General features: G+C 44.0%; 2 protein-coding genes across 3 annotated transcripts in view; one reads left to right on the top strand and one right to left on the bottom strand.

The window, feature by feature from the left end:
• Nucleotides 1–11,154, top strand: part of FHL1 (four and a half LIM domains 1) — a 33,222-nt gene extending 22,068 nt beyond the window's left edge. The window contains exons 2-6 of one of the 2 annotated variants that reach the window (XM_072877337.1): nt 6,843–7,024; nt 7,750–7,927; nt 8,456–8,625; nt 9,177–9,363; nt 10,154–11,154. In XM_072877337.1, the coding sequence (XP_072733438.1) occupies nt 6,869–7,024; nt 7,750–7,927; nt 8,456–8,625; nt 9,177–9,363; nt 10,154–10,311 (849 nt within the window). In that variant the 5' untranslated portion in view covers nt 6,843–6,868 and the 3' untranslated portion in view covers nt 10,312–11,154. The remainder of the gene's footprint in view (nt 1–6,842; nt 7,025–7,749; nt 7,928–8,455; nt 8,626–9,176; nt 9,364–10,153) is intronic. The other variant, XM_072877338.1, reaches the window with a different exon arrangement.
• A 2,699-nt stretch (nt 11,155–13,853) lies between these two features.
• The window catches only part of MAP7D3 (MAP7 domain containing 3), a 45,354-nt gene continuing 39,352 nt past the window's right edge, over nt 13,854–19,855 (bottom strand). The window contains exons 15-20 of the mRNA XM_072877336.1: nt 19,344–19,524; nt 18,079–18,183; nt 17,753–17,806; nt 16,858–16,951; nt 16,208–16,406; nt 13,854–15,073 (exon numbers count right to left, since the gene is read on the bottom strand). Coding sequence (XP_072733437.1) covers nt 14,764–15,073; nt 16,208–16,406; nt 16,858–16,951; nt 17,753–17,806; nt 18,079–18,183; nt 19,344–19,524 — 943 coding nt within the window. The 3' untranslated portion in view covers nt 13,854–14,763. The remainder of the gene's footprint in view (nt 15,074–16,207; nt 16,407–16,857; nt 16,952–17,752; nt 17,807–18,078; nt 18,184–19,343; nt 19,525–19,855) is intronic.

Below are 19,855 nucleotides of genomic sequence, written 5' to 3'. Positions count from 1 at the left end.
AGGACAAGGCACGAGCATGAGGCTTCTTGCATGGCACACAACTACTTAGGATTTGCTTGTGTGATGCAGATATACATTATGCAAGGTACCTTTCTGAGTAAAATCTGACTTCTGTGGTATCATTTTTAAACATCTCAAAGGTGTTTAAAAGGAGCAATTCATTCAATTAAAATGGAAGAAGACGTTTATTTTCCAACTTCAGCCCATGAGACTGACTGATGCTGTAGCATGCTGTCGTTATACTCCCAGCTGTATCTTTCTTTTCTTTCTCATCTTCCTCAGGGAGGTCTTCTCTGGGGCAAGGACCCATGGATTTGATGTGCTGTAATATAAAATGCTGAAGTGTCTTCTGAGCAGATGCTGTGGTTGGAGTGCTGCCACCAACTAGCTATAGCGCGGCATCCATTCCTGCACCCCACAGGGAGCCCCGCTCTCTGGGACAGCGGCAGTGGGGTACCGTAGTGCCTGCCCCAGGGAGGTGAATCCTCTGCAGCAGGAGAAAGCCTCGTGTTTGGCTTTTGGGGGCACCTGGGCATGAGAAGGGCATCCAGCTACTGAGGTGCGGGCAGATCCATGCATAGCTGGGAACATAATTGAGCAGTCTCAAAGGTCAAAGCTTAAGGCAGCCACAGAGTGAGTTAGCTACTGAACAAGACCTTTTTTGTTTTAGCTGATTTGGTTTGTTTCGAAAGGTTTGAACTTCACTGCTTAAACTCTGCTTAAGTGCTCAGACTTACTTACTCTGGGCAGTGGTGCTTTGCACACTGGGAGCCTTATGAGCCTTAGCTGAGCTCTGTATTAAGTGCAAAAGCAAGCCCTGGGGGAGCGTTTGCAGGGCTGGAGCAGTGTGTTTTTTAATAGCGCGTCCCTACTTCCCTGGGAACCGTGAAGATTTAATAATGATTGGGATGTGCTCAGACATGGTGGCAATAGGACCGTAGGGAATGTTTTTGGCAACTGCCTGAGGAACTTGGAGCCGTTCTTGTTCTAAATAAAGAAGCTTCCATTTTATCAACAGACTGATTTTTGAATTATAGAGTATGAGACTCGCACGTGCCCCAGCCTGGCAATGGGAGAGCACAGCTCTCCACTTGTTACTGCCAGCTCTTCCAGCAAAAATGACCTCCAAGTGATTTCTTTCCTCCCTTGTTGTCCAGGGCAGCACGCCAGTGACCTTGAGGTGCAGTCCTGAGTGTCGCTTCGCATTTTGTATTAACAGGACCCTTCTTTTAAGGGTATTCCCTGGTATTTATAGAAAACCACGCGACATTGCATAGAGAAATGCTGAGAATAGCAACTCAGGTGACAGACCGGAGGATGCCAGGTTCTGAGCTGAAATAGGCAGGTGTAGCCAATGCCTGGCGGTACGGGGCCTGTGTGTACTCAGTCTGCTGAGAAAAATAAAACTGATGGAGAGTCAAAAAGCAATTGCTCTTTTCCTTCCACATTGCCATAGAGTATGCAGCTGTGCGTAGGGCAGAGGGTTAACACTTTCAGCCTCCTCTTCTTTCCTAAGTGGCAGAATAGTCTATAAGGTTTAAGTACAGTTTCCCTCCTTGTTTTTAGAGACCACACTTCAAGTTCTTCCTTGGTGGTTTATCACATTTAAACATATTCCCCAGAGACATTAATGCATATCCTGTGCTAAGTGCTTTGCTTATCAGCTATGTTTCAGCTCCCTTTGCGGAGTGCTTCGGTTTCATTTGTTGTGCAAACCACTGTGACAGCTGCAGTCGCCTGAACTGGGAGGAACCAGCCCAGGGGCCATGGGAGACAGGAACCGACAGGAGAGGCAAGGGGTTGTGTTAATGCAATAGCTTTTGTGGAGTGGCACTTTTTAGGTCTGTACCTTCCTTTCCATCCTAAAGCTTGCCGTGCTGCAGGGTGCAGACATAGCCCTGATTGTCACCACTAGCTGGGACAGCCCTGTGACTGCTCCACAGCATGGTGTCAGCATGACTTGAGGTGCGTGGAAGCTGGTGGAGCCCAAACATTTGCGATCTTTATTTGAAAGATGGAAGGCATGGTTGTCCAAGGGCTGAGGAGCTGCTTTTGAAAAGCAGCAGATGCTCTTTGGGGACAAATGGCTGACTGGCACCTCTGTGGTCAGGTAAATGTTAGGGTTGAATTCCAGTGGGTCTTCGTGCCAAACACCCTGATACTCGAGAAGGCCACTGGTCTGGCCAGCCGCCCTCGAGCTGTAGCCAAATCCATCAGGGAGCTACATTTAGACAGCACCCTGCCAGGGCTGGTGGGAGAGGGACACCTTGCTTAAAGGGGGGTTAGTTTCTGGAAGTATTGCTGGATTTTTCTTGAGTTCTGATTTTTATTGAGGGTCCTCTAGGCTATTTAAGGATGGGCATGTATGGTACTTACCACTCTTCCCAGCAGCCTGTGCTCTCTCTTCTCACCTGCTTCTCTCCAGCAGAACTTCCTCTGTGCATGGATGTCAGCCTGGGCCAGAGAGTAGTTCCAGTCTGTCCATACTTTTCCTCTGTCTTCTAAATCCCCTTCTGTGGCCCCAGAGTCAAGCTGAAACCGGGTTTGGATCAGTGCATGTCCTCAGGGTACATGGTTCTCCCGGGGTTAAACAGGAGACACTTGACCAGGCTGTCAGCTCAGGGACACTGCAGTCTGTTGTAAATGTACAGCCAAAGAAACTGTGTTCAAATCACTTCCAAGCTAAAACACCTGTGCATACTGCTGTCATTTTAAGCACACCACTGTGAACTGAAGCACAAAGGTACAGCACTTACTTACGGTTTTAGTGGTTAGTTTGACGAGTGCTTACCCTGAGCACCGAGTTTTGCGTTGCCGTAGCATGGTTATGCCACTGGTGTGAATCCCTACTGTGTGCTCAGCAGCTGCTGCACAGCTTGCCCAGGGAAGCTATGCAGCGTGCACTAAAATAAAGGCCCCAAGGAAGAGCGAGGAGGATTCATGGTTGCAGTGTGTCCTTAGTTTCATGACTTGCCTATTTTCCAGACAGCAAAGACAGGCCAGGGTTAATATACCTGGAAGCTCTGGAAAGTTAAGCTGTGGGGATGTGGTACAGCTGGAGGGTGAACAGGTTATTAAGGAGATAAACATCTCCAAAACCATGATCTGCTGCCAACCAGGCTCTAGAAGATGTATTTATTTTTTTTCAGAGCACAACAAATATCTGTTCTGTCTCCCTTCTGTGAGAGGGGACAGGACAGCTTAGGGGAGCAGCAGTAGGATACTAAATGCTTTTTCCCCGAGGGCAGCAGAGCTCTTAAGTCTCCATAGACATTTGCTCCACTATGGGAAAATGATCTGGTGGTCCCAGCACAGCTGCTACCGGGGCTCTTGTGCACCAGCCCCTGGGAGGGAGGCTCCTGTGGGAGGGTTGTAGGAGATGGTCTGGTTGATGTGGGCTGTCAGCATGGCACAAGTGAGCAGAGACCATGAGCAGCCAGCACGTTTGCTGGGACAATGTGGTCAGTGCAACTTCATTGCAGGCAAGGGGGATAGAGGTGCCTTTCCTGAGTCTAGATCAGGGATGATGCTGCTGAGGGCAGAAAGCTCCTGGAAAAGCTGGAAGCAAATTCATGCCTTGGCCTATGTATGAGAGGGGCTTTATGGTCTATGAGATGGCACAAGGTAGGCAGAAGCTGGCATGTCTGCACGTACAGCCCAGCTCCTGGGGCTGCCAGGCCCAGTGTTAATTGTCTGTGGAGCTCCAAAGCTGTTGTGATAAATATGTCTCACGTTAGCACATGATGGACATGGGAACACAGGATTATGTTACCCCCTGAGCCATATGTTCACGATTATGTGTTCTGGTTGAAAGCAACCCTAAACCTGAGATCAGGAACGTTTCGATACCATTTGCCCTGGACTCTGTGCAATTCCATTTCTTCTAAATTAAACACTTGCTTGATAAAGCTCTGCAGAGCTGGCCGTGGCTCACATAGTTTCCATGTTTCCCAGCTGTTTATTTGTTTCATTTACTTGAACCAGTACAAACACAGCCCTTGGTGTAGTTATCAGCAGGACATGGCCATGTCCTGACCTTGGCAAGGCGGCGTTTCCAGACCTTGGTCCCCATAGAGTGCAATTCCTGTCAGCTCGGCCTCCAGCCTGCTTCTGTAAGTTTTAGGGGAAGGGTGTGAACCCGGTCCCCACCTCTATTGCAGCTTCCCTGTGCGATGCTCCTCTCCAGGTCTATCTGTCCTGCCTTCTGGAAGAGAAATGCTCCAACTTGTTCTGGCCTGACCTTATTGAAAGGGTGACAAAGAGGAGACAGTGACATGACTCTTGGATTTTAAAATCTGCAAAGTAACAGCGTGAGTCCTGTCTCCTGCCCCAGCATCTTCCACTGCCCATCCAGCAGCTTCCTGAGCCCAGAGATGAGGCAGAAGAAGAGCTCTGAAATAATGGCAAAACGTTCATTTGCAGGCAGGCGCCTCCCTGGGCTTTGCACGTGGCTGCGTTGGGGCTGCTCATGGTGTGTTGCCAACAGCATGTTACTCTCAAAGAAAAAAAACTGGGTTGGCAAAGGAGATGGTGAAGGCAGCAGCCACCCTCGCTTCTTGCTGCGGTGCCTGGGCTTGCAGGACAGGGCTGTGCCCTGGTCAGGACCTGTTGGTGTGCGCTCGTCTGGTGAGGTGCACTTGCACTAGTGCCTCTGCTGCAAAGCCACGCTCCTAGTAAAGGTGACAGCAACGATCCCTCGGCCCTGAGGGCTCTTGGGCCAGCGTGGGGATTCCTCATGCTGACAGGTTGGGCCATGCAGTTGATGGTAAATCTAGAATTACTGGGGTGGGCAAGCATCCAAGAAAAAGCTGTGTAAACAGGTCCTCATGCCGTAACAACACGGCAGTCCTGACTGTGCAGCACCCTGTGGCTGAGGGCGAGCCCGACGCGGTCCCACTGACCCTCCCTTGCCGTGAGGGCACAGCCAGGAACCGACATGCCCCCTCTATACCCCAGAAATCCCAAGCCCTGTTTCAGTTTATAAAGGTGCTGTGCTGGGGCTTGGAGCAGCATGGCTGGAACAAGTGGCCTGACTGCCGTCAGGAGCAGGTAGCAAAGCAGCCCCTAAACACCAGGGCTTGGTGGGGTGGTCCGAGGTGAGGCTACGTGATGGAGGTTCTAATGGCCTCCCCCACCTTACAGCAGGAAGCAGCAGCAATTTATGTTGCCTGACCGCATCCTTCTCCCTTTCTTGCTGCGTGCTGGCGCTGCAGCTCTATCAGGAAAAGAATAATTAAATTTCCTCTTGACAGCCCCTGTTGCCAGACCGCTGCCGCATCTCCCATCCGGTTGTTGATGGTGCAGAAAGTTCAAGGCTGCGTCCTGGGTTGTTGGCTGTGCAGGGGAAATGGGGCTCTGCAGTGCTGGGGGCTGTGGGGGCATGAGCAGAAGGGGCAGAGATGGAGCTGCATTTTTGGGACTGCACGGGCTTGCGTAACCCTGCCTGAGCTTTTGCAGCCCCCTCGCAGGAGCGTTGCTGGCTTCCTCTGAAGAAGGGCGTAGGGAAATGGAGGGAGCCATTAGCAGAAGTGGTCTGGGAGGCTGAGACCGGGCATGCAGGCTGGGGCAGGTGTCTGGGGAGAACGCGTGAGTGTGCATCTCCGGCCAAAGTGGAAAATCCTCTGGTCAAGAGCCCCCACACCCGCTGATGTGCTGGCTCCCTGGCCACGGTGGAACATCATGCCTTGGCAGAGTCCTGATGGCATGAACTGAAGAAGTATCTTTACATGTAGGGAGACATTTTCTTGTTTTTTCCTTATGACTTTATATGCGAAAGCCCAGCGAAAAGAGGCAGCTGGAAGATGCACAACTATCCAGCACAAAAGGCCTCAGAGGGCTGCAGCTGGCTGCTGGCTTTAGGCTGGAAACATGGAAACTATTCTGCGCACAAATTATGCAGTGCCTCAGCCAGGACCTCGCCAAGGCCTGCAGTAGGCCTGGCCGTAATGAACGAAGTGGCTCTCACTGAGTGATTAGGTATCATTATCCTTCCTTGATGTGAAATATGTAAATAAAACAGTCTAGCATCATTCCTCTTAAGAAGGTGATGGGGAAAGGCTGGTGTGCGACTCTGCTCTCCTCACCAGCAACTGTGCTCCCAGAGTGAGCAAACTTTGCAGTGCTGTGCTTGCAGCAGGCTGGACCCCAGGAGGCAGAGAGCTGCGTTTTTGTGTTTGGCCAGAGCACATCCTGCCTCTCTGTAGGCAGAAATCTGGCATTTGTATCTTGGACGGCTATTAAGGGAACTGAAAATATTTGTGTTACTAATGCATTGCTTGTGTTAACTGTAGCAGCAAGCACAGTGCTTCCAGGACGCAGGGCGGTCCCTGCCCTTGCTGAGCTCCGCAGCACCGCCAGGAGTTGGCCCACATGGCCTTACTCCGTAGCCCGCGTTCTTCTGAGCCTTCATGATATTTCTCTCTCTGCATCCTAATGGCAATTCATGACCTGGGAGGGGACATCCAAGCTGCCTTCTTTAAGCAGGTGTACGAGTTTGTGATTGCTGCGACTGATCCCAGGTTGTCTACTGCACCCACCATCCCTGAGCATGATGGTTCATTAGCGTAACCTAGACCCTAAAGGCAAAGCTGGAGGCACCTGAAAAATACCAGTGCAGTTGGTAGAGAGCTGTCATGTTTTACAAACCACAGAGCTGTCAGATAGCAAAATTGCCCTAACAGTGCTGGCATGGAAGCTGCGTTCTCTACCAAGAAGGCCTTGAGGATCGTGACACCATCATTGCTGAGCCATCTTTCTGATACTTCTCATTTGCACAGACCGAAGAAGCTGGAGCAGTTATCAGGGCTTCAAGTGCTCTAACTTCACCCTCTTTCCTCTTGCAGGGCCTGGCAGTTACACTGTGGGCACCATGTCGGAGCGCTTTGACTGCCACTACTGCCGTGACCCTCTGCAAGGGAAGAAGTACGTGCAGAAAGAGGGCCGCCACTGCTGCGTCAAGTGCTTCGAGAAGTTCTGTGCCAACACCTGCACTGAGTGCAAGAAACCCATTGGAGCTGACTCCAAGGTGGGTGATGAGAAGACCAGAGGCAGATGCTGATAACCCTCCCATTCTTTTTCCTGGCTTTGGTCTGTTTGTGAGCCTCTGTGTGAAAACAAGTTCTCTCGAGTCCTCTGGCTGATGGGCCATGTGCTCCTTGGGCAAAGAGCCAGAGGCTCTGGGGCACTGCAGTAGAGATGCTCATGATGGGCTGCTTCTGCACAGGAGCTAATTTCAGGATCTAGATTCAGCCATGTGAACTGCTGCAAATGCTGTATTGCCCTGAAGACAGTACCACAGGTAATCCAGCCTGCATAGGACGTGCAGAAAACTCATCTTCTGGGCAAAGCACTCAGGAACCCAGGGTCTGGTTTGTGTCTGTCAAATGTTTATTGCTTCATGTTTATGGCAATAATAATGTACACCTGACCTGGAGGGAACCTGACAACCAGAGAAGCCCATCCTTACAGAACCTCAAACCCAAAGCTGTTGGTTTGAAGCATCTTCTGCTACCCTGAAAGGCCAAAATGAATGTGATTCTAATTAAGCCCCTTGTGTCAGTGAGTTTGGTTAAATAGCCTTTCCTTAACAGCTCACAGATGAGCTGTACCTCCAACCATTGAATGCAGATGAGCTTAGGAACTAACAAATCTGTTCTTTACTGCCAAGGCTGATGAGGCTGTAGCTTGTTTTTAGGGCTGCTTGGCAAGAGAGAAGGGCTTTATTGCTCACTCCACTTCTGTTCATTCCAGGAGCTCCACTTCAAGAACCGTTACTGGCATGACAACTGCTTCCGCTGCTTCAAGTGCTACACATCCTTGGTCAATGAACCCTTCATGCTAAGGGAGAACAACAAGGTTTGGTGTAGCAACTGCACTGCCACTCAGGATGCGCCCAGGTGTAAGGGCTGCTTCAAGCCCATTATTGCAGGTACTGGTGCCAGTGATACAGGTGCAACTGCCAAGTTCTGCTCTTGGGTGAAACCATGGCGGTTTATCAAGCCACGGAGGCTGCAGTTAGGGGTATGGGCATCATAGGGGAAGGCTGGAGCACCACAAAGTGGTGCAAGTTTTGACTGTTGCTCTCACCTATCCATTTTGTGCAAGTGTTGAAAGGCTGCTTTGCAGTTAACCCTCATATGGATAGTTCACCTTAGTAGTCTTAAACCATTTCTACCAAAAGCTTTGCTCTGTAAATCAAGGTCGTCTTCTCAGAAAGGCTCAGGCACCTGCCTGACAAATATTTTAAGAAAATCTAGAAGGCCCTGGCTAAAGCCAGATACAGAAATTAACAGCTCATCCCTTGTCCACGTTACAATTGAATCCTGGGCATAGGTAGGGACAGGTCTTGCCTACAGCTATGTTACATTGCACGGGGTGGGGGGGTGTGTGTGTGTACGTGTGTGGAGTTTGTCACAAGCCTGAATTTTACATAACTTGTTATTTCTGTCTGTTGTAGGAGACCAAAATGTTGAGTACAAGAAGATGGTCTGGCATAAGGACTGTTTCACTTGCAGCCAGTGCAAGCAAGTGATTGGATCTGGGAGCTTCTTCCCCAAGGGTGATGACTTCTACTGTGTCTCCTGCCATGAGCATAAGTTTGCCAAGACCTGCGCTAAATGCAAGAATGTAAGTCCTTCCACTTTGCAAAGGCAGCTGCCAGAACTAGCCCTCACATGTCTTTTGGAAGCTAGGAGAGTAAACCCGTAGACAGATCATGCTTATGTTCCTTCCTTGAGATACTGGTGCAAGCAGCTGGCAGTATAATAATGTGAGAGCTAATGGTTCTTGCGCATTACAGTATCTGAGCAGGGGCTGTAGGGTTATCTGACGGTGGCTCTGCTGAAACTAAGTGGGCACCGGCTTCGCACTTGCTTTGGGGATGGTTTAAGCTCTCTGGTAGGTATTGTGTATTCAAGCAGTAAAACAATGTTTTATAAAACAGCTGTCTGTCTTAACAACTTTTGCAACTGATTAGTGTAGAATTGCAGAGTCACTGCAGGTAAAATAAACTGTTATGGAAGCTCCAGGCATGCATGATTTCAGGCTAGAGGAACTCAAGTACTGCGCCATTTTAATGAAAACTTTCAAGAGATCTTCTCCATGACAAAGCCCATGCCTGCATCACCTCTCTTCCTCCCTACTGATTCTGAAGCACATCTCTGCTCTTTGCCTCCTAGCCCATCACTTCTGGAGGCCTCACTTACCAGGAACAGCCTTGGCATTCAGAGTGTTTCATTTGCTCCAACTGCAAGAAGCAACTGGGCGGGAAGCGCTTCACAGCTGTAGAGGATCAGTTTTACTGCGTTGACTGCTACAAGGAGTGTGTTGCCAAAAAGTGTGCTGGGTGCAAGAATCCTATTACAGGTATGTTGGATTAAATGCAGCTTGAGGGCAGTGGGTGCTTAAGGTCAGAACAGCAATCCCAAAGACATGCAGCCCAGAAGCAGGTCTAGTATCCCAGGCCCAATCCCAGCAACTTACATGTGATCTAACTATAAGCCACATGCTCTTGCTGGATGGAGTCCAAGTTAGTAACTGGGCTCTTCACCCTTTGCATGCCTCAAATTTGCCTCCTTCAAAACTTCAACTAGAACTGTTCCCACCTCTATCTTATCTTAGTCTGGGAACCTTAAGTCTAAAAAGAGCAGTGTTTTATTGCCCCAAAGTGACATTTGCTTCCCTTCTGATGCATTTTACATGTAACAGTTACTGGATTACAAAGCTCAGCCCTGAAATGTGGGCACTATCCTGCCAGTCCCATGGCACTTGCATTCCATTCTGCATTGTAGAGCATGGATCTGAGCCCGTAACAACCAGGTAGGGCATTTAGCCCAACCTGTCCTTGCTCTACATCTTGATCTTTCCTTCACCTTGACTGCTTCCTGCAGAAAGGATCCAAGGGAAAAAGCTTATTGCAGAGACAAGCCATGCAAGACTTACTTATGCTAAGCTGCCTGTTTCTCTAAGAGCAGTAATACTGAGCAGCAAACAATGTGGTTCAGTTGCAATTTTGGCTAGTATTTTAGGCATACAAATATGGTCTGCAAGACTACAGAAGCACAGGAGGCAGTAAGAATGGGATCTGCTGTTTGGTGGGCTAACCCAGCCAAGGGAAAAGCTACTATCGCCGTCCTATAATTGTTTTCTCTCCTAGCAGGATTTGGAAGAGGAACCAGTGTGGTTAACTATGAAGATGAATCCTGGCACGATTATTGTTTCAAATGCACAAAGTGTGCCCGTGGTCTGGCCAACAAGCGCTTTGTTTGCCATAATGGAAAAATTTACTGTGCTGAGTGTCCCAAACGACTGTAAGGAGCAGACAGCAACTGCTGTAAAATGGATTTTAGAGCCCTGCTTTCCAAAACAGTTCTGGTAAAGGAGCAGGTTTTTGCATGTTAAGAATTTAACTTTTTTCCATTTTAGTATAAAAACTAAAGTAGCCTCAATATACTGGGTTTGACTTTTGAAGCTCTTGCAGTACAAAACCATGTAGCGTTGCAAAAATCTAACTTTGCTTCCAAGTAACTCTTAGTGTAAAGGCTTGAAACTCCATTAGATTTAGCATTAGAGATCCACATACTACATAATCTGCGTGTGGCTTAAACTAAAAGCTAGTTTTAAACTTGTCGGTATATGTTTAAGCTTGGCACTTAAATGAAGTAGGTTTGACAAGGCATGCACCTCAGAAACAGAGATGCAAAGATTGCACCCAGGATCAGCGAGATCCATTACTATGCTTTTACAAGTACAGGTACATTACATACATCACACCATTAATGGCAGCACAATAATAAATACCTTAGCTTATCCTACCACACCAAATTGCAGCAAGTATATGGAATGGCTTCATCTTACATATAACAATGTTTTGGCAGTATGATTTAGCTTTAGTTAAGTTTCCATAAAACTTATTTTAGTCTTGGTTTCTGCATGGTTTGCCCAAATGTTTTGCTCATCAGCTTTTTTACATCATTGTTTAAATGAGGCTGTCTATATACAATTATTAATCCATTAACAAGAAGTAAATCTTTCAACTACAACAAAATGCACATGCATTTAGAAGTGCCTTAAAAATAGCTCAGACAACAATAGCTCTCCTATCATGTCAGTGTATGTTTTATGATTTAATAAAAATGAGACTAGTGCCTGCTTGGAGTCCTACAGTCTGGAAAATTGTTTTTTCATTTTGCCATCTTACACGATTGACACCTCTTATGGCTGAGCTACTGAAACCAAGTCTGATACAGTGATACTGGCAAGAGTCAGCTGTTCTGCCATAGCGCCTTTAAATATCTGAGGACCAAAGCAACAATTTCCATAAACTAATTAATTTTTTAAATGTGTAACTGACACTGGACCACCTGCCAAGAGCAGCCTGTGTGAAAAAGCCCTTTGGAGAATGTATATATAGACACTGTCCATATACAGATCTACTACTACCCTTCAGCAAGCCGAATACTGATTTAAGGTTTTTATTCACAGCAGTGGCTGATACCATACAGAAATATTTATCACCTGGATGCTGCTCTAGTAATTCCCTTTCGTTCACAAGCACCTACAGAAACAAAGAACCCTCACAAGAAAAACAAAAGGCAGTGTCTTGCTGTATTCTTGACAGTCACTGCTCCACTGTGGCCATGGAACAGTTCATGGAGCACTGTTAGACTCACTGTTAGAACATAAAGATGCTGGTACTACAAGTGAAAAGCAAGTTAAAGAATTCAACATTATGAACACATCATGGGCATGTACAAACACAGCAAGATCTGAAGGTGTTAGTACAAATACCTTCCCAACCACACAAATGCAATCGCCAAAGAGGCTACTAGTTTTGGGAATCTGCAGCGTGGAGTAGTTAGAGCAGTACCAGAGTGCATCTCAAGGCAGGTCAGCATGGCAAGGGGTTGGAGACTCCTAGTAAGGTAATGTTTAGCATTAGAGAAATAAAGCATTGTTCAACTGCAAAGTTTATTTAACATAGCGCACATATTTACATAGAGCTGTAACAGACTATTCAACAAATAGTATCAGCACAGAAAAAAATATCAGCATCTTTTCTGTTTGTTAGAATGATTGTCTCTGCCAGAATGAAACAGCTATCATACAAAAATACATTTTTCTTTTTACCTAAGGCACTGCTCTAAAGTCTAAAACAGTTCTACCGTATTCTGAATAGCAGACAGTGAGAGTAAGAAGGCTGAGGGTTTCCTACTGTAACTGCAATGTCGAGGAAAGAACACATTTAGTTCCAGCAAAACCATTTGCATTTATCCACTGAAAACACATTTGGATGATTCATTTGAATTGAAGTATCAGCCAATGGTTTATAGCAGGATTTGAGACAGCTATTCTTTACAGTAATCACTTATCCAGTACATCTGTTACAGGAGACATAAGAATGAGACTGCATTATTACTTTTAGTAGCAATTTTCAGGAGATGCTTAGTTAATCTCTTCATGCTGTAAAAAGCAGGCAAGTTTAGGTTAAATAGATTACTTAATGAAGGCTTTAGGGGAAGGGAAATATATATGCAGCTTGCAGCCACTGTTATAAAGCTAGAACAGGAACACTTAGAATCATGAACATGAACAAAACATGACTTCAGTGGTCTAATACTGTTATTTACACAATAAAATAATACTTCCATGAGTGTAGATAAACTTAAATAAGTAATTCAAAAGGAAAACATTTTTAAAAGCATGACATATTAAACTGCACTATGACAGACATATCTAGGTACTCAACATTTCTGTAATATATTAGTGCATATGCTGTAAAATGTTTTGATGTTTTCCAACAGATGAAAACATATTAGCGATGGTACAATACTGCATTTTGAAACTACCAATATTTTCACGTTAGAAAATAAGAAATTTTTCTTCTCCATTCAAAATTGAAGATACTCAATTTTGCGTTTTTAAATAGCATGTGAACCAACAAGTAACAGCATTTCTCTAGAACGTTAGAAAGGGAGTTCAGCTTTAACACACACTGAATGAGTCTTTTATTTCATCAAGTGCCATTTTAGGAATATGCAAAATCTGGCCAGTAGCTAACTGGGGAGCCTCCAGCGGTACATTGCTGTACGTGATACTGATATGAAAATTTAAAAAAAAAAAAAAAAGAAGACTCAAGTTACCATAAAGTAAAAGGGAAATGAGTGATATTTAAACAAGGAAACCTTATCTAACAATTAGCTAAATGAATGGAAAGTGAACATCAGCACAACAGTTTCCCTGAAATGTTTCAAGGTGCAAATCTAGAAGTTTGTCATCCCTCCCCTGGTGTTTTTTGTTTTATTTGCAAACTTGAAGATGGATAAAGGTAAACAAGCAGCTTTTCAAAACAAGGCCTTCGGTACTTGATAAAACACTGGATTACTGAAGTGCAATCAGATTATTTCCAGGTCTCTAGTGTTCACAGTTCTGTCCAAAGAGCAAAGAGAAGAAAACATTTAACCATCGTAACTGCGTGTATGCCACATACGTCTATCATCACTGTCAGAGTCTACATCCAGGGAGTGAGCACAGAACCACTTGGTTACTTACGGTCCAAAAATCAGGGCAGTAGCTTTTCTTTTTTTATATACGAATATTAGTTTTCAAAGTTATGTACGTAATTCTTAAACCATTCTTAAACATTTTCAAGTTCAAAATCAAAAGGCAACACTTTCTTCACTAAAAAGCTAATGATTTTCATCAGAACAAAATGTGATCAGCAGTATCACATTCAATCTGTCTATTCCCATGGCCCAGTTAGTCGTGGCCTCAAGGAAAATCTCAATAAGGCTATGTCCATGGGACTAAAATCCACAAGACGCAGAGTGACAGAGGAGACTCAGGAAACAGTTCAGTCTAGAAAAGTGCTACACTTTAATCAAAAAAAGTGCTACACATCACTTAAAGAAAATGTGGATAGCAAGTCTTGTTTTTTTCCACTACCATTCATTTCAACTGTTCACACAGTCATTTATCTCACGGAAAGAGATCTCCTGCTGTGAGTATGTCCATTTGGGGTTTAGCTCCAACACCACAGAAGTTTAGTCTTACATAAACGAGCTTACTGAAGCCTCTCTGACACACTATGCTGTACTGCATCAGGGTTTGGCTTCTCAAGTACATGTGGCTCCAGATGCAGCCCTGCTTCTTTCAGAAAATTCAGGATATTGTGTGTGCAGCTTTATTACTCCTCCCAAAATGTAACACAACCGTCTGTGGAATTTAAGGTTGGTGTTACCCCCCTCAGTGAAGTGGAAGACTATTCTACAGTAAGTAGAGAGGACAGCTAATACCTTGCCAGAGCCTGAATAGACCTTGTAAGACCATGCAGGTCAGCATCAAAAAGTTACAGAACATGCCTAGGAGCGGAAAGGTCTTGTCTGTAGAGTTACATCAGACACCTTTTAAACTGTTAGTATCTTCAAAAGTAACACGTGCCATTTAAGATATCTTAGAAGAAGCTTAAAATAGAACAGATGGGCTTGAGTGCTGGTAGGAGATACAGAAGCTTCACAGGGGCTCAGCTGTGTCTTTGGAAGAGCCTTAAAGTCGGGCCTTAGCTGCTCTCTAGAGCAAGTCCCTAAAAAGCCATCAGTTGGTGACTCCTTTTGACAGAATGCAAGTTAGAAGCACTAAAGAAAGAGCTTTCCCTCCAGTCTACACATTGGAAAAAGTGCCTTGAAAATAAGAAGCTGTAGTTAAGGCAAGGAGAGGAAAATGCAAGGAAGTCAATTACCTAACCAGAGGAAGAGACAGATAGGGAAATCAGCTTGGATTACCTGATGAAGCATCTATAGGTTTGGTCAATGAATTCACTGCACCATCTTCCTCAAAAGCCAGTTTGGGACTAGAAGGTATTGTAGCAGCATCATTCAAGTTTTGATTACAGTTACCAGCAGAGATGCTGTCCAAGCTCAGTTTGGTTGACTTGGAATGTACTCCAACGTCAATAAACTCCTCAAAAGTCCATGAACCAGATTTTCCATTGAGATTCTGAATAAGTCCAACTGTATGATCGGCTTCATTAATACCCAACTTCACTGAGTCATCAATAACCATTTCTTTTGCAGGATGGCTAGAAAAAAAAAGAATGGATACTTGTATTACAATTTCTGCATGTTTAACCTTTAGATTGATTACAGGCCAGCCCATTAGCAGTCTGCATACTTTGCAAAGCACTGAATATCCTGAAGGGCATTCCCAGACAAGCTCCTCCAGCTGCCACGCAGGATCTCCCTTCCAAGAGCCAATGGGGAAGAACGACTCACCAACTTATAGCCACTTTTTACTATACTAACAGCTCTCAGGTAAGGTCCGCCTCCAGAAATTTGATATAAGAAAGCAACAAGTTTAAAGCCCTGCACCATTAAAACCCTATTTTAGTCATGTGCATTTTTCCTTTTTTCTGCAGTTAATTTAAACACAAAACTGAGCCTCAGAAGACTAGCCATATTTAAAACAGATTCAAAATGTAAACCCAAATCAGACTGATCAATTTTCATTCATTCTTAAGATGATCATGAAAATGTCTTTATATTCCATCACTAGAGGAATGAGATTAATTTATCATCACTTAAAAAAAAAAAACAAGAGTTCACAAAGTAATTTCTAAATCATTAGCATTTAGATGAGCAAATGCAACAAGCATCAGAAGACAGATTTTCCAGCAGGAGATGGAAATGCTTTATGTTCAAAAAGATAAAATTTGAAATACGAAAAAAAATTTCCCCTTAATGGAGGCTTTTGTGCTGTATCTGGTGTTTCAGCGCAACTGAAACTGTTCTAGAGCTTTCTGTAGGTTATTCTTCCTTTTCAGTGTTGTCCCCCTCCCTCTTGTTTAATGTTTTGTTAATGAAAAGAACTGCTAGCCATTTCAAGGGAAAAGATTTCAAGCCAATGCCGTTCTTTATGAGTAACACTGCCACGTTGCTGGCTACGTGTCTCACTTCTTAGCAAAGCCAGTACTGTTAACATGGTGCCATCTAAACAAACAATTATCCTGAACTAACTGCCTCTGCGTGAAGCAGTAAACTGACAGCATGCACACACCACATGCCTGCAGCAAGCCAGAGAAATACCACAAAGCTAGTGGGGTGCAAAATCTGAGGCAACGCTACATACAGCACTAAATTTAATTTAAACATAGAGAGAGACTTCTAGTGTGACGATAACTGCTCTGACAGTAAAGCAGCCACCTACACGGACTCACCTGCAATCCTTTAATTCAGTAACAAGTAGAGACCCCTCATCACTTTTCAGATCGCCTCCATTCATAAACACTTCACTGGCCTTCAACTCTGACACATCTTGTTCCTCAGATTCTGTAGAGATCAAGCTATGCGCAGTCTCTGAACAACCCTCTGCCTCCCCCTTGACCTCCTGGGCTAAGTCAACGCCATTTAGCTTTCCTGCAAGTGGGGGGAAAAAAAGAAAGAAAAAAAAAGAAAGGAGCTTCAGTAACAGAATTGCTATTCTAAATGAATAAAATGCAAGCGTCAAAATGACCTTTCCTAGACAAAACTCAAGGCACTTGGCTTCAATAGATTCATTTCTCTATAGACAAGCTGCCTATAACAACATGAAATTTATTATCCATCTTTAAAAAACACACTTGTAAAATGGAAGCACACTGCCTGCATTTCACTCTCAAATCATTTTTGCATTTAATCATTTTGACTGTCTCTTGCGGTACAGAACAGACAATGATCTACTCTCTGTTCAAGCAGAGAGCCTCCCTGGCATTTCTGGGACTTGCGTCTCAGACCATCACAGTGCTAATACATTTAAGCTTTTTAACAATGCTTAAACATCACTGAGACACTGACTGTCACTGCGACCTGACTCATCAAGTTTCCTTACCTGGTTGATCAGTCTTCTCAAGACCCAGCTCTTCCTCCTCTTCAATATCCTCTCCCTCCATAGCCTCAGAGGCAGACTTCCCTTCATTCTGCAACTGAATTGCCGGACTGTTATTTGGAATAGCTCACTACTCTCTAGTGTCTCACAAATGGTTCAATCACAGCTCCCATGAAGGACAATTCTGTGCCCAGTAGTAAAGCCACACTAGTCCAAAGGCTAATATGCAATCAGGTCACCCAGCAACACATGCTCTGCTGAGCCAGAGCCTGTAAAAGAATGTGTGGGACCCACTTAATCTCGTACCTATGAACTATTCCCGAGTTCCTTTTCCCCTCATTTCTCCAAGGTGTGTGCTAAATATCTATTGATTTTCAGCTATATGAAGACTGGGGTCTTTGAACGTTCAGAGAAGAACTACTCCTCCTCAATATGGTATGCATAATTTACCACAAACCTTAGGTCGCTACATTAACAAAAATACATCCAGTTTACTGTAGCAATCCAAGGGGCATGCAAGATTTGCTTTAAGCAAAGAGATGAAGCCAGGAATTTAAGTTTTCTGGGGAAAAATAGCCCCAGCAGAATGCATACAGTTTAAAAAAAAAAATCCATTACTAACCAGAGTTTTTTATAACCAATCTGCAAGTGATAACACCAGATCACGTTGTTTCTATATGCCTTGAACAAAGATGCATCTAAGACTTTTCATCAGAACAAGCAAAGCAGAAGAATGTGTGCAATGGGAAGCTACTGAAAATTATTCTGGTGCACCAGAACTTTGCAGTTCATGTGGAAGCCAGTTTGTGTAAGGATAACAGAGGAAGACAGGATACAAGGCAAAGCCTTCTCTGGGAAGGGCCTGTTCTGTCATTAACAGATCCAAATAAAAAAGTACCTTGGAATCGTTTTGATCTGATTTTCGTGTTCTTTTCATTATTTCTTCGATTCTCTGTTAAAACAGGGAAAATATTTGCAATGACATACAGAGCTTTATATTTCAGCATTCTGGTTTAAATTTTCATCAATCATAATATATTTTCATATTTCATAAATTTACGACTTTATTCACCGTTTTTAAAGCTCACAAGCCAGAGTTGGCTTTTTTTAAAAAAACCCCACACTACTTCTATTTAAATGCATCTGAGATCGTTTGCCTGTTCAGTTTAACACCTCAACCACTATTTTAAGCTGAGAAACCTCTCTGCTTTCAAAACAGTATACCTTTTTTCTTTCAAGCCTTTCCTGCATATTTTGCTGCATAATTCTCTCTCTTTCCAGCCGCTGTCTTTCAGCCTCTTCTTGAGCTTTTGCTTCAGCTTCTTCTCTCTGAAAATAGAACAAAAAGAAGAGAGCACCCAGTGCACAACTCATTCCCAAGAGTCAAAAGCAGAGCTGTTACAGAGATTCTGGTTCAGAGACAGGAACATTAGACAATCACTATTTAATATTACCATACATTGCAGCTAAATGCCAATTACCCAGTTACTGGCATGAAATATATATTACTATGACATTCAGAAACTGATCTGAGAAGAAAAATGATATGCATGGCTATATTGTGACTATGCAAATGTTCTCAATGTTGTTGAGCTGCTCAGGGTTCAAACTATACTTCAGGATGAAGATTTGTCTAAGAAGGATAATTTATAAAGTAACAAGACAGCAATTAAATTCTAAATGTGGCAAGGTTAACTTAAAAATTTTGGCAGTCAGGTATTACTACCAAGATACTTGGTGCTGAATATCTGTTCCTTCCACACTGGAAAATCTTTTCCAGTATGACTGGAAAGAAGGTAGAAGCATAGTTAATGCTCTGAATAATTGTTACAAACTTAAACAAGCTTTTAAAGAAATGTTCAGACACATGTCAATGCTATCCATAAGATACAGCTCTTTAAACACAAAGAATTTCATTGCAAAACTGCTTTAATTTTCAAAATTAATCTCATTTAAAGAAAGTCCACTTTCTGCAAAACAGCTTCCTTCAGTTGGAAGGATGCCTTTGTAAAGGTACACAGATACTAGCTGTGGAAGACTATTTAGCAACTGGAAAAGCAGACTTGGAAACACTACCAAGCTTTCTTTTAAAGGAATCAGAACGAGCCAGCTAACTTTCCAGACAGACCACCTCCTTATAATCCATAGCAGTAAGCTGGTAAAGTGGTCTCAGTATAAATATTTTACGTATGCAGAATAGCATCCCAGATGGCTAAAAAAAATTCCAAAATATCTGCTTCTGCCCCACACTTGAATTCATCAAATGTTGAAAACAAAGGGGAGAGAAAAAAAAAATTGCACAGACTAGGGCAATGAAAGGACTTAAAGACATTCTCAAATCCATCTCAGAGAGGATGAACTCTGCTTTAGATCGTTCCTGACAGAGATTTGTCAAAACTGTTCTGTGAAAGAAAATCAAAGACAACTCCCTCAAAAACACATCAGCAGTTTGTATGAAGAACACAGTTGGAGCCTACAGATAAGCAGACCTGGTGTAGAAGCTCTGCAAGTTTTTCCTGCTCTTCCTGTTCTCGGCGAATCCTGTCCTCTTCAGCTTGTCTTTGTTGTTCTTCATAAGCCAGTCTCTTTTCTTCCTCCTGCTTGTGGAGCTCCTCTTCCCGTCGTGCTTTTTCCTCAGTTGCTCTCTTGGCCATTTCTTCTTCTCTGATTCTAGTGTTTCCAAGATACAGATTACCAACTGGATATTTATTTCTTTAAAAGTGTGTGTGCACATGAGACAGACTAGGAAAGCAAGAAAGTTCTAAGTTATCCATTCACAAAATAACCACATAAAGATACTTTCTGGTGTGGATTTACAAATGCCACCAGCCAGACCAGTCAAAGGAAAAAGCAGAATAACTTGGAAGAAACTATCTACGAGTACACAAATGTTCTTTGCTGATTAAGTCAAGGCCAAGGCAGGTTGCTCCAATAATGGAATGTTTGACTGAGAACTGAATTAAAGCAACAACTATTTAATAAATACCACCTGCATCCATGA

The sequence above is a fragment of the Ciconia boyciana genome, chromosome 12 (genome assembly GCF_034638445.1).
Source record: "Ciconia boyciana chromosome 12, ASM3463844v1, whole genome shotgun sequence".
NCBI lineage: Eukaryota > Metazoa > Chordata > Aves > Ciconiiformes > Ciconiidae > Ciconia > Ciconia boyciana.
Note: the sequence above shows the minus strand (reverse complement) of the source record. Positions and strands in the feature narration are given on the sequence as shown.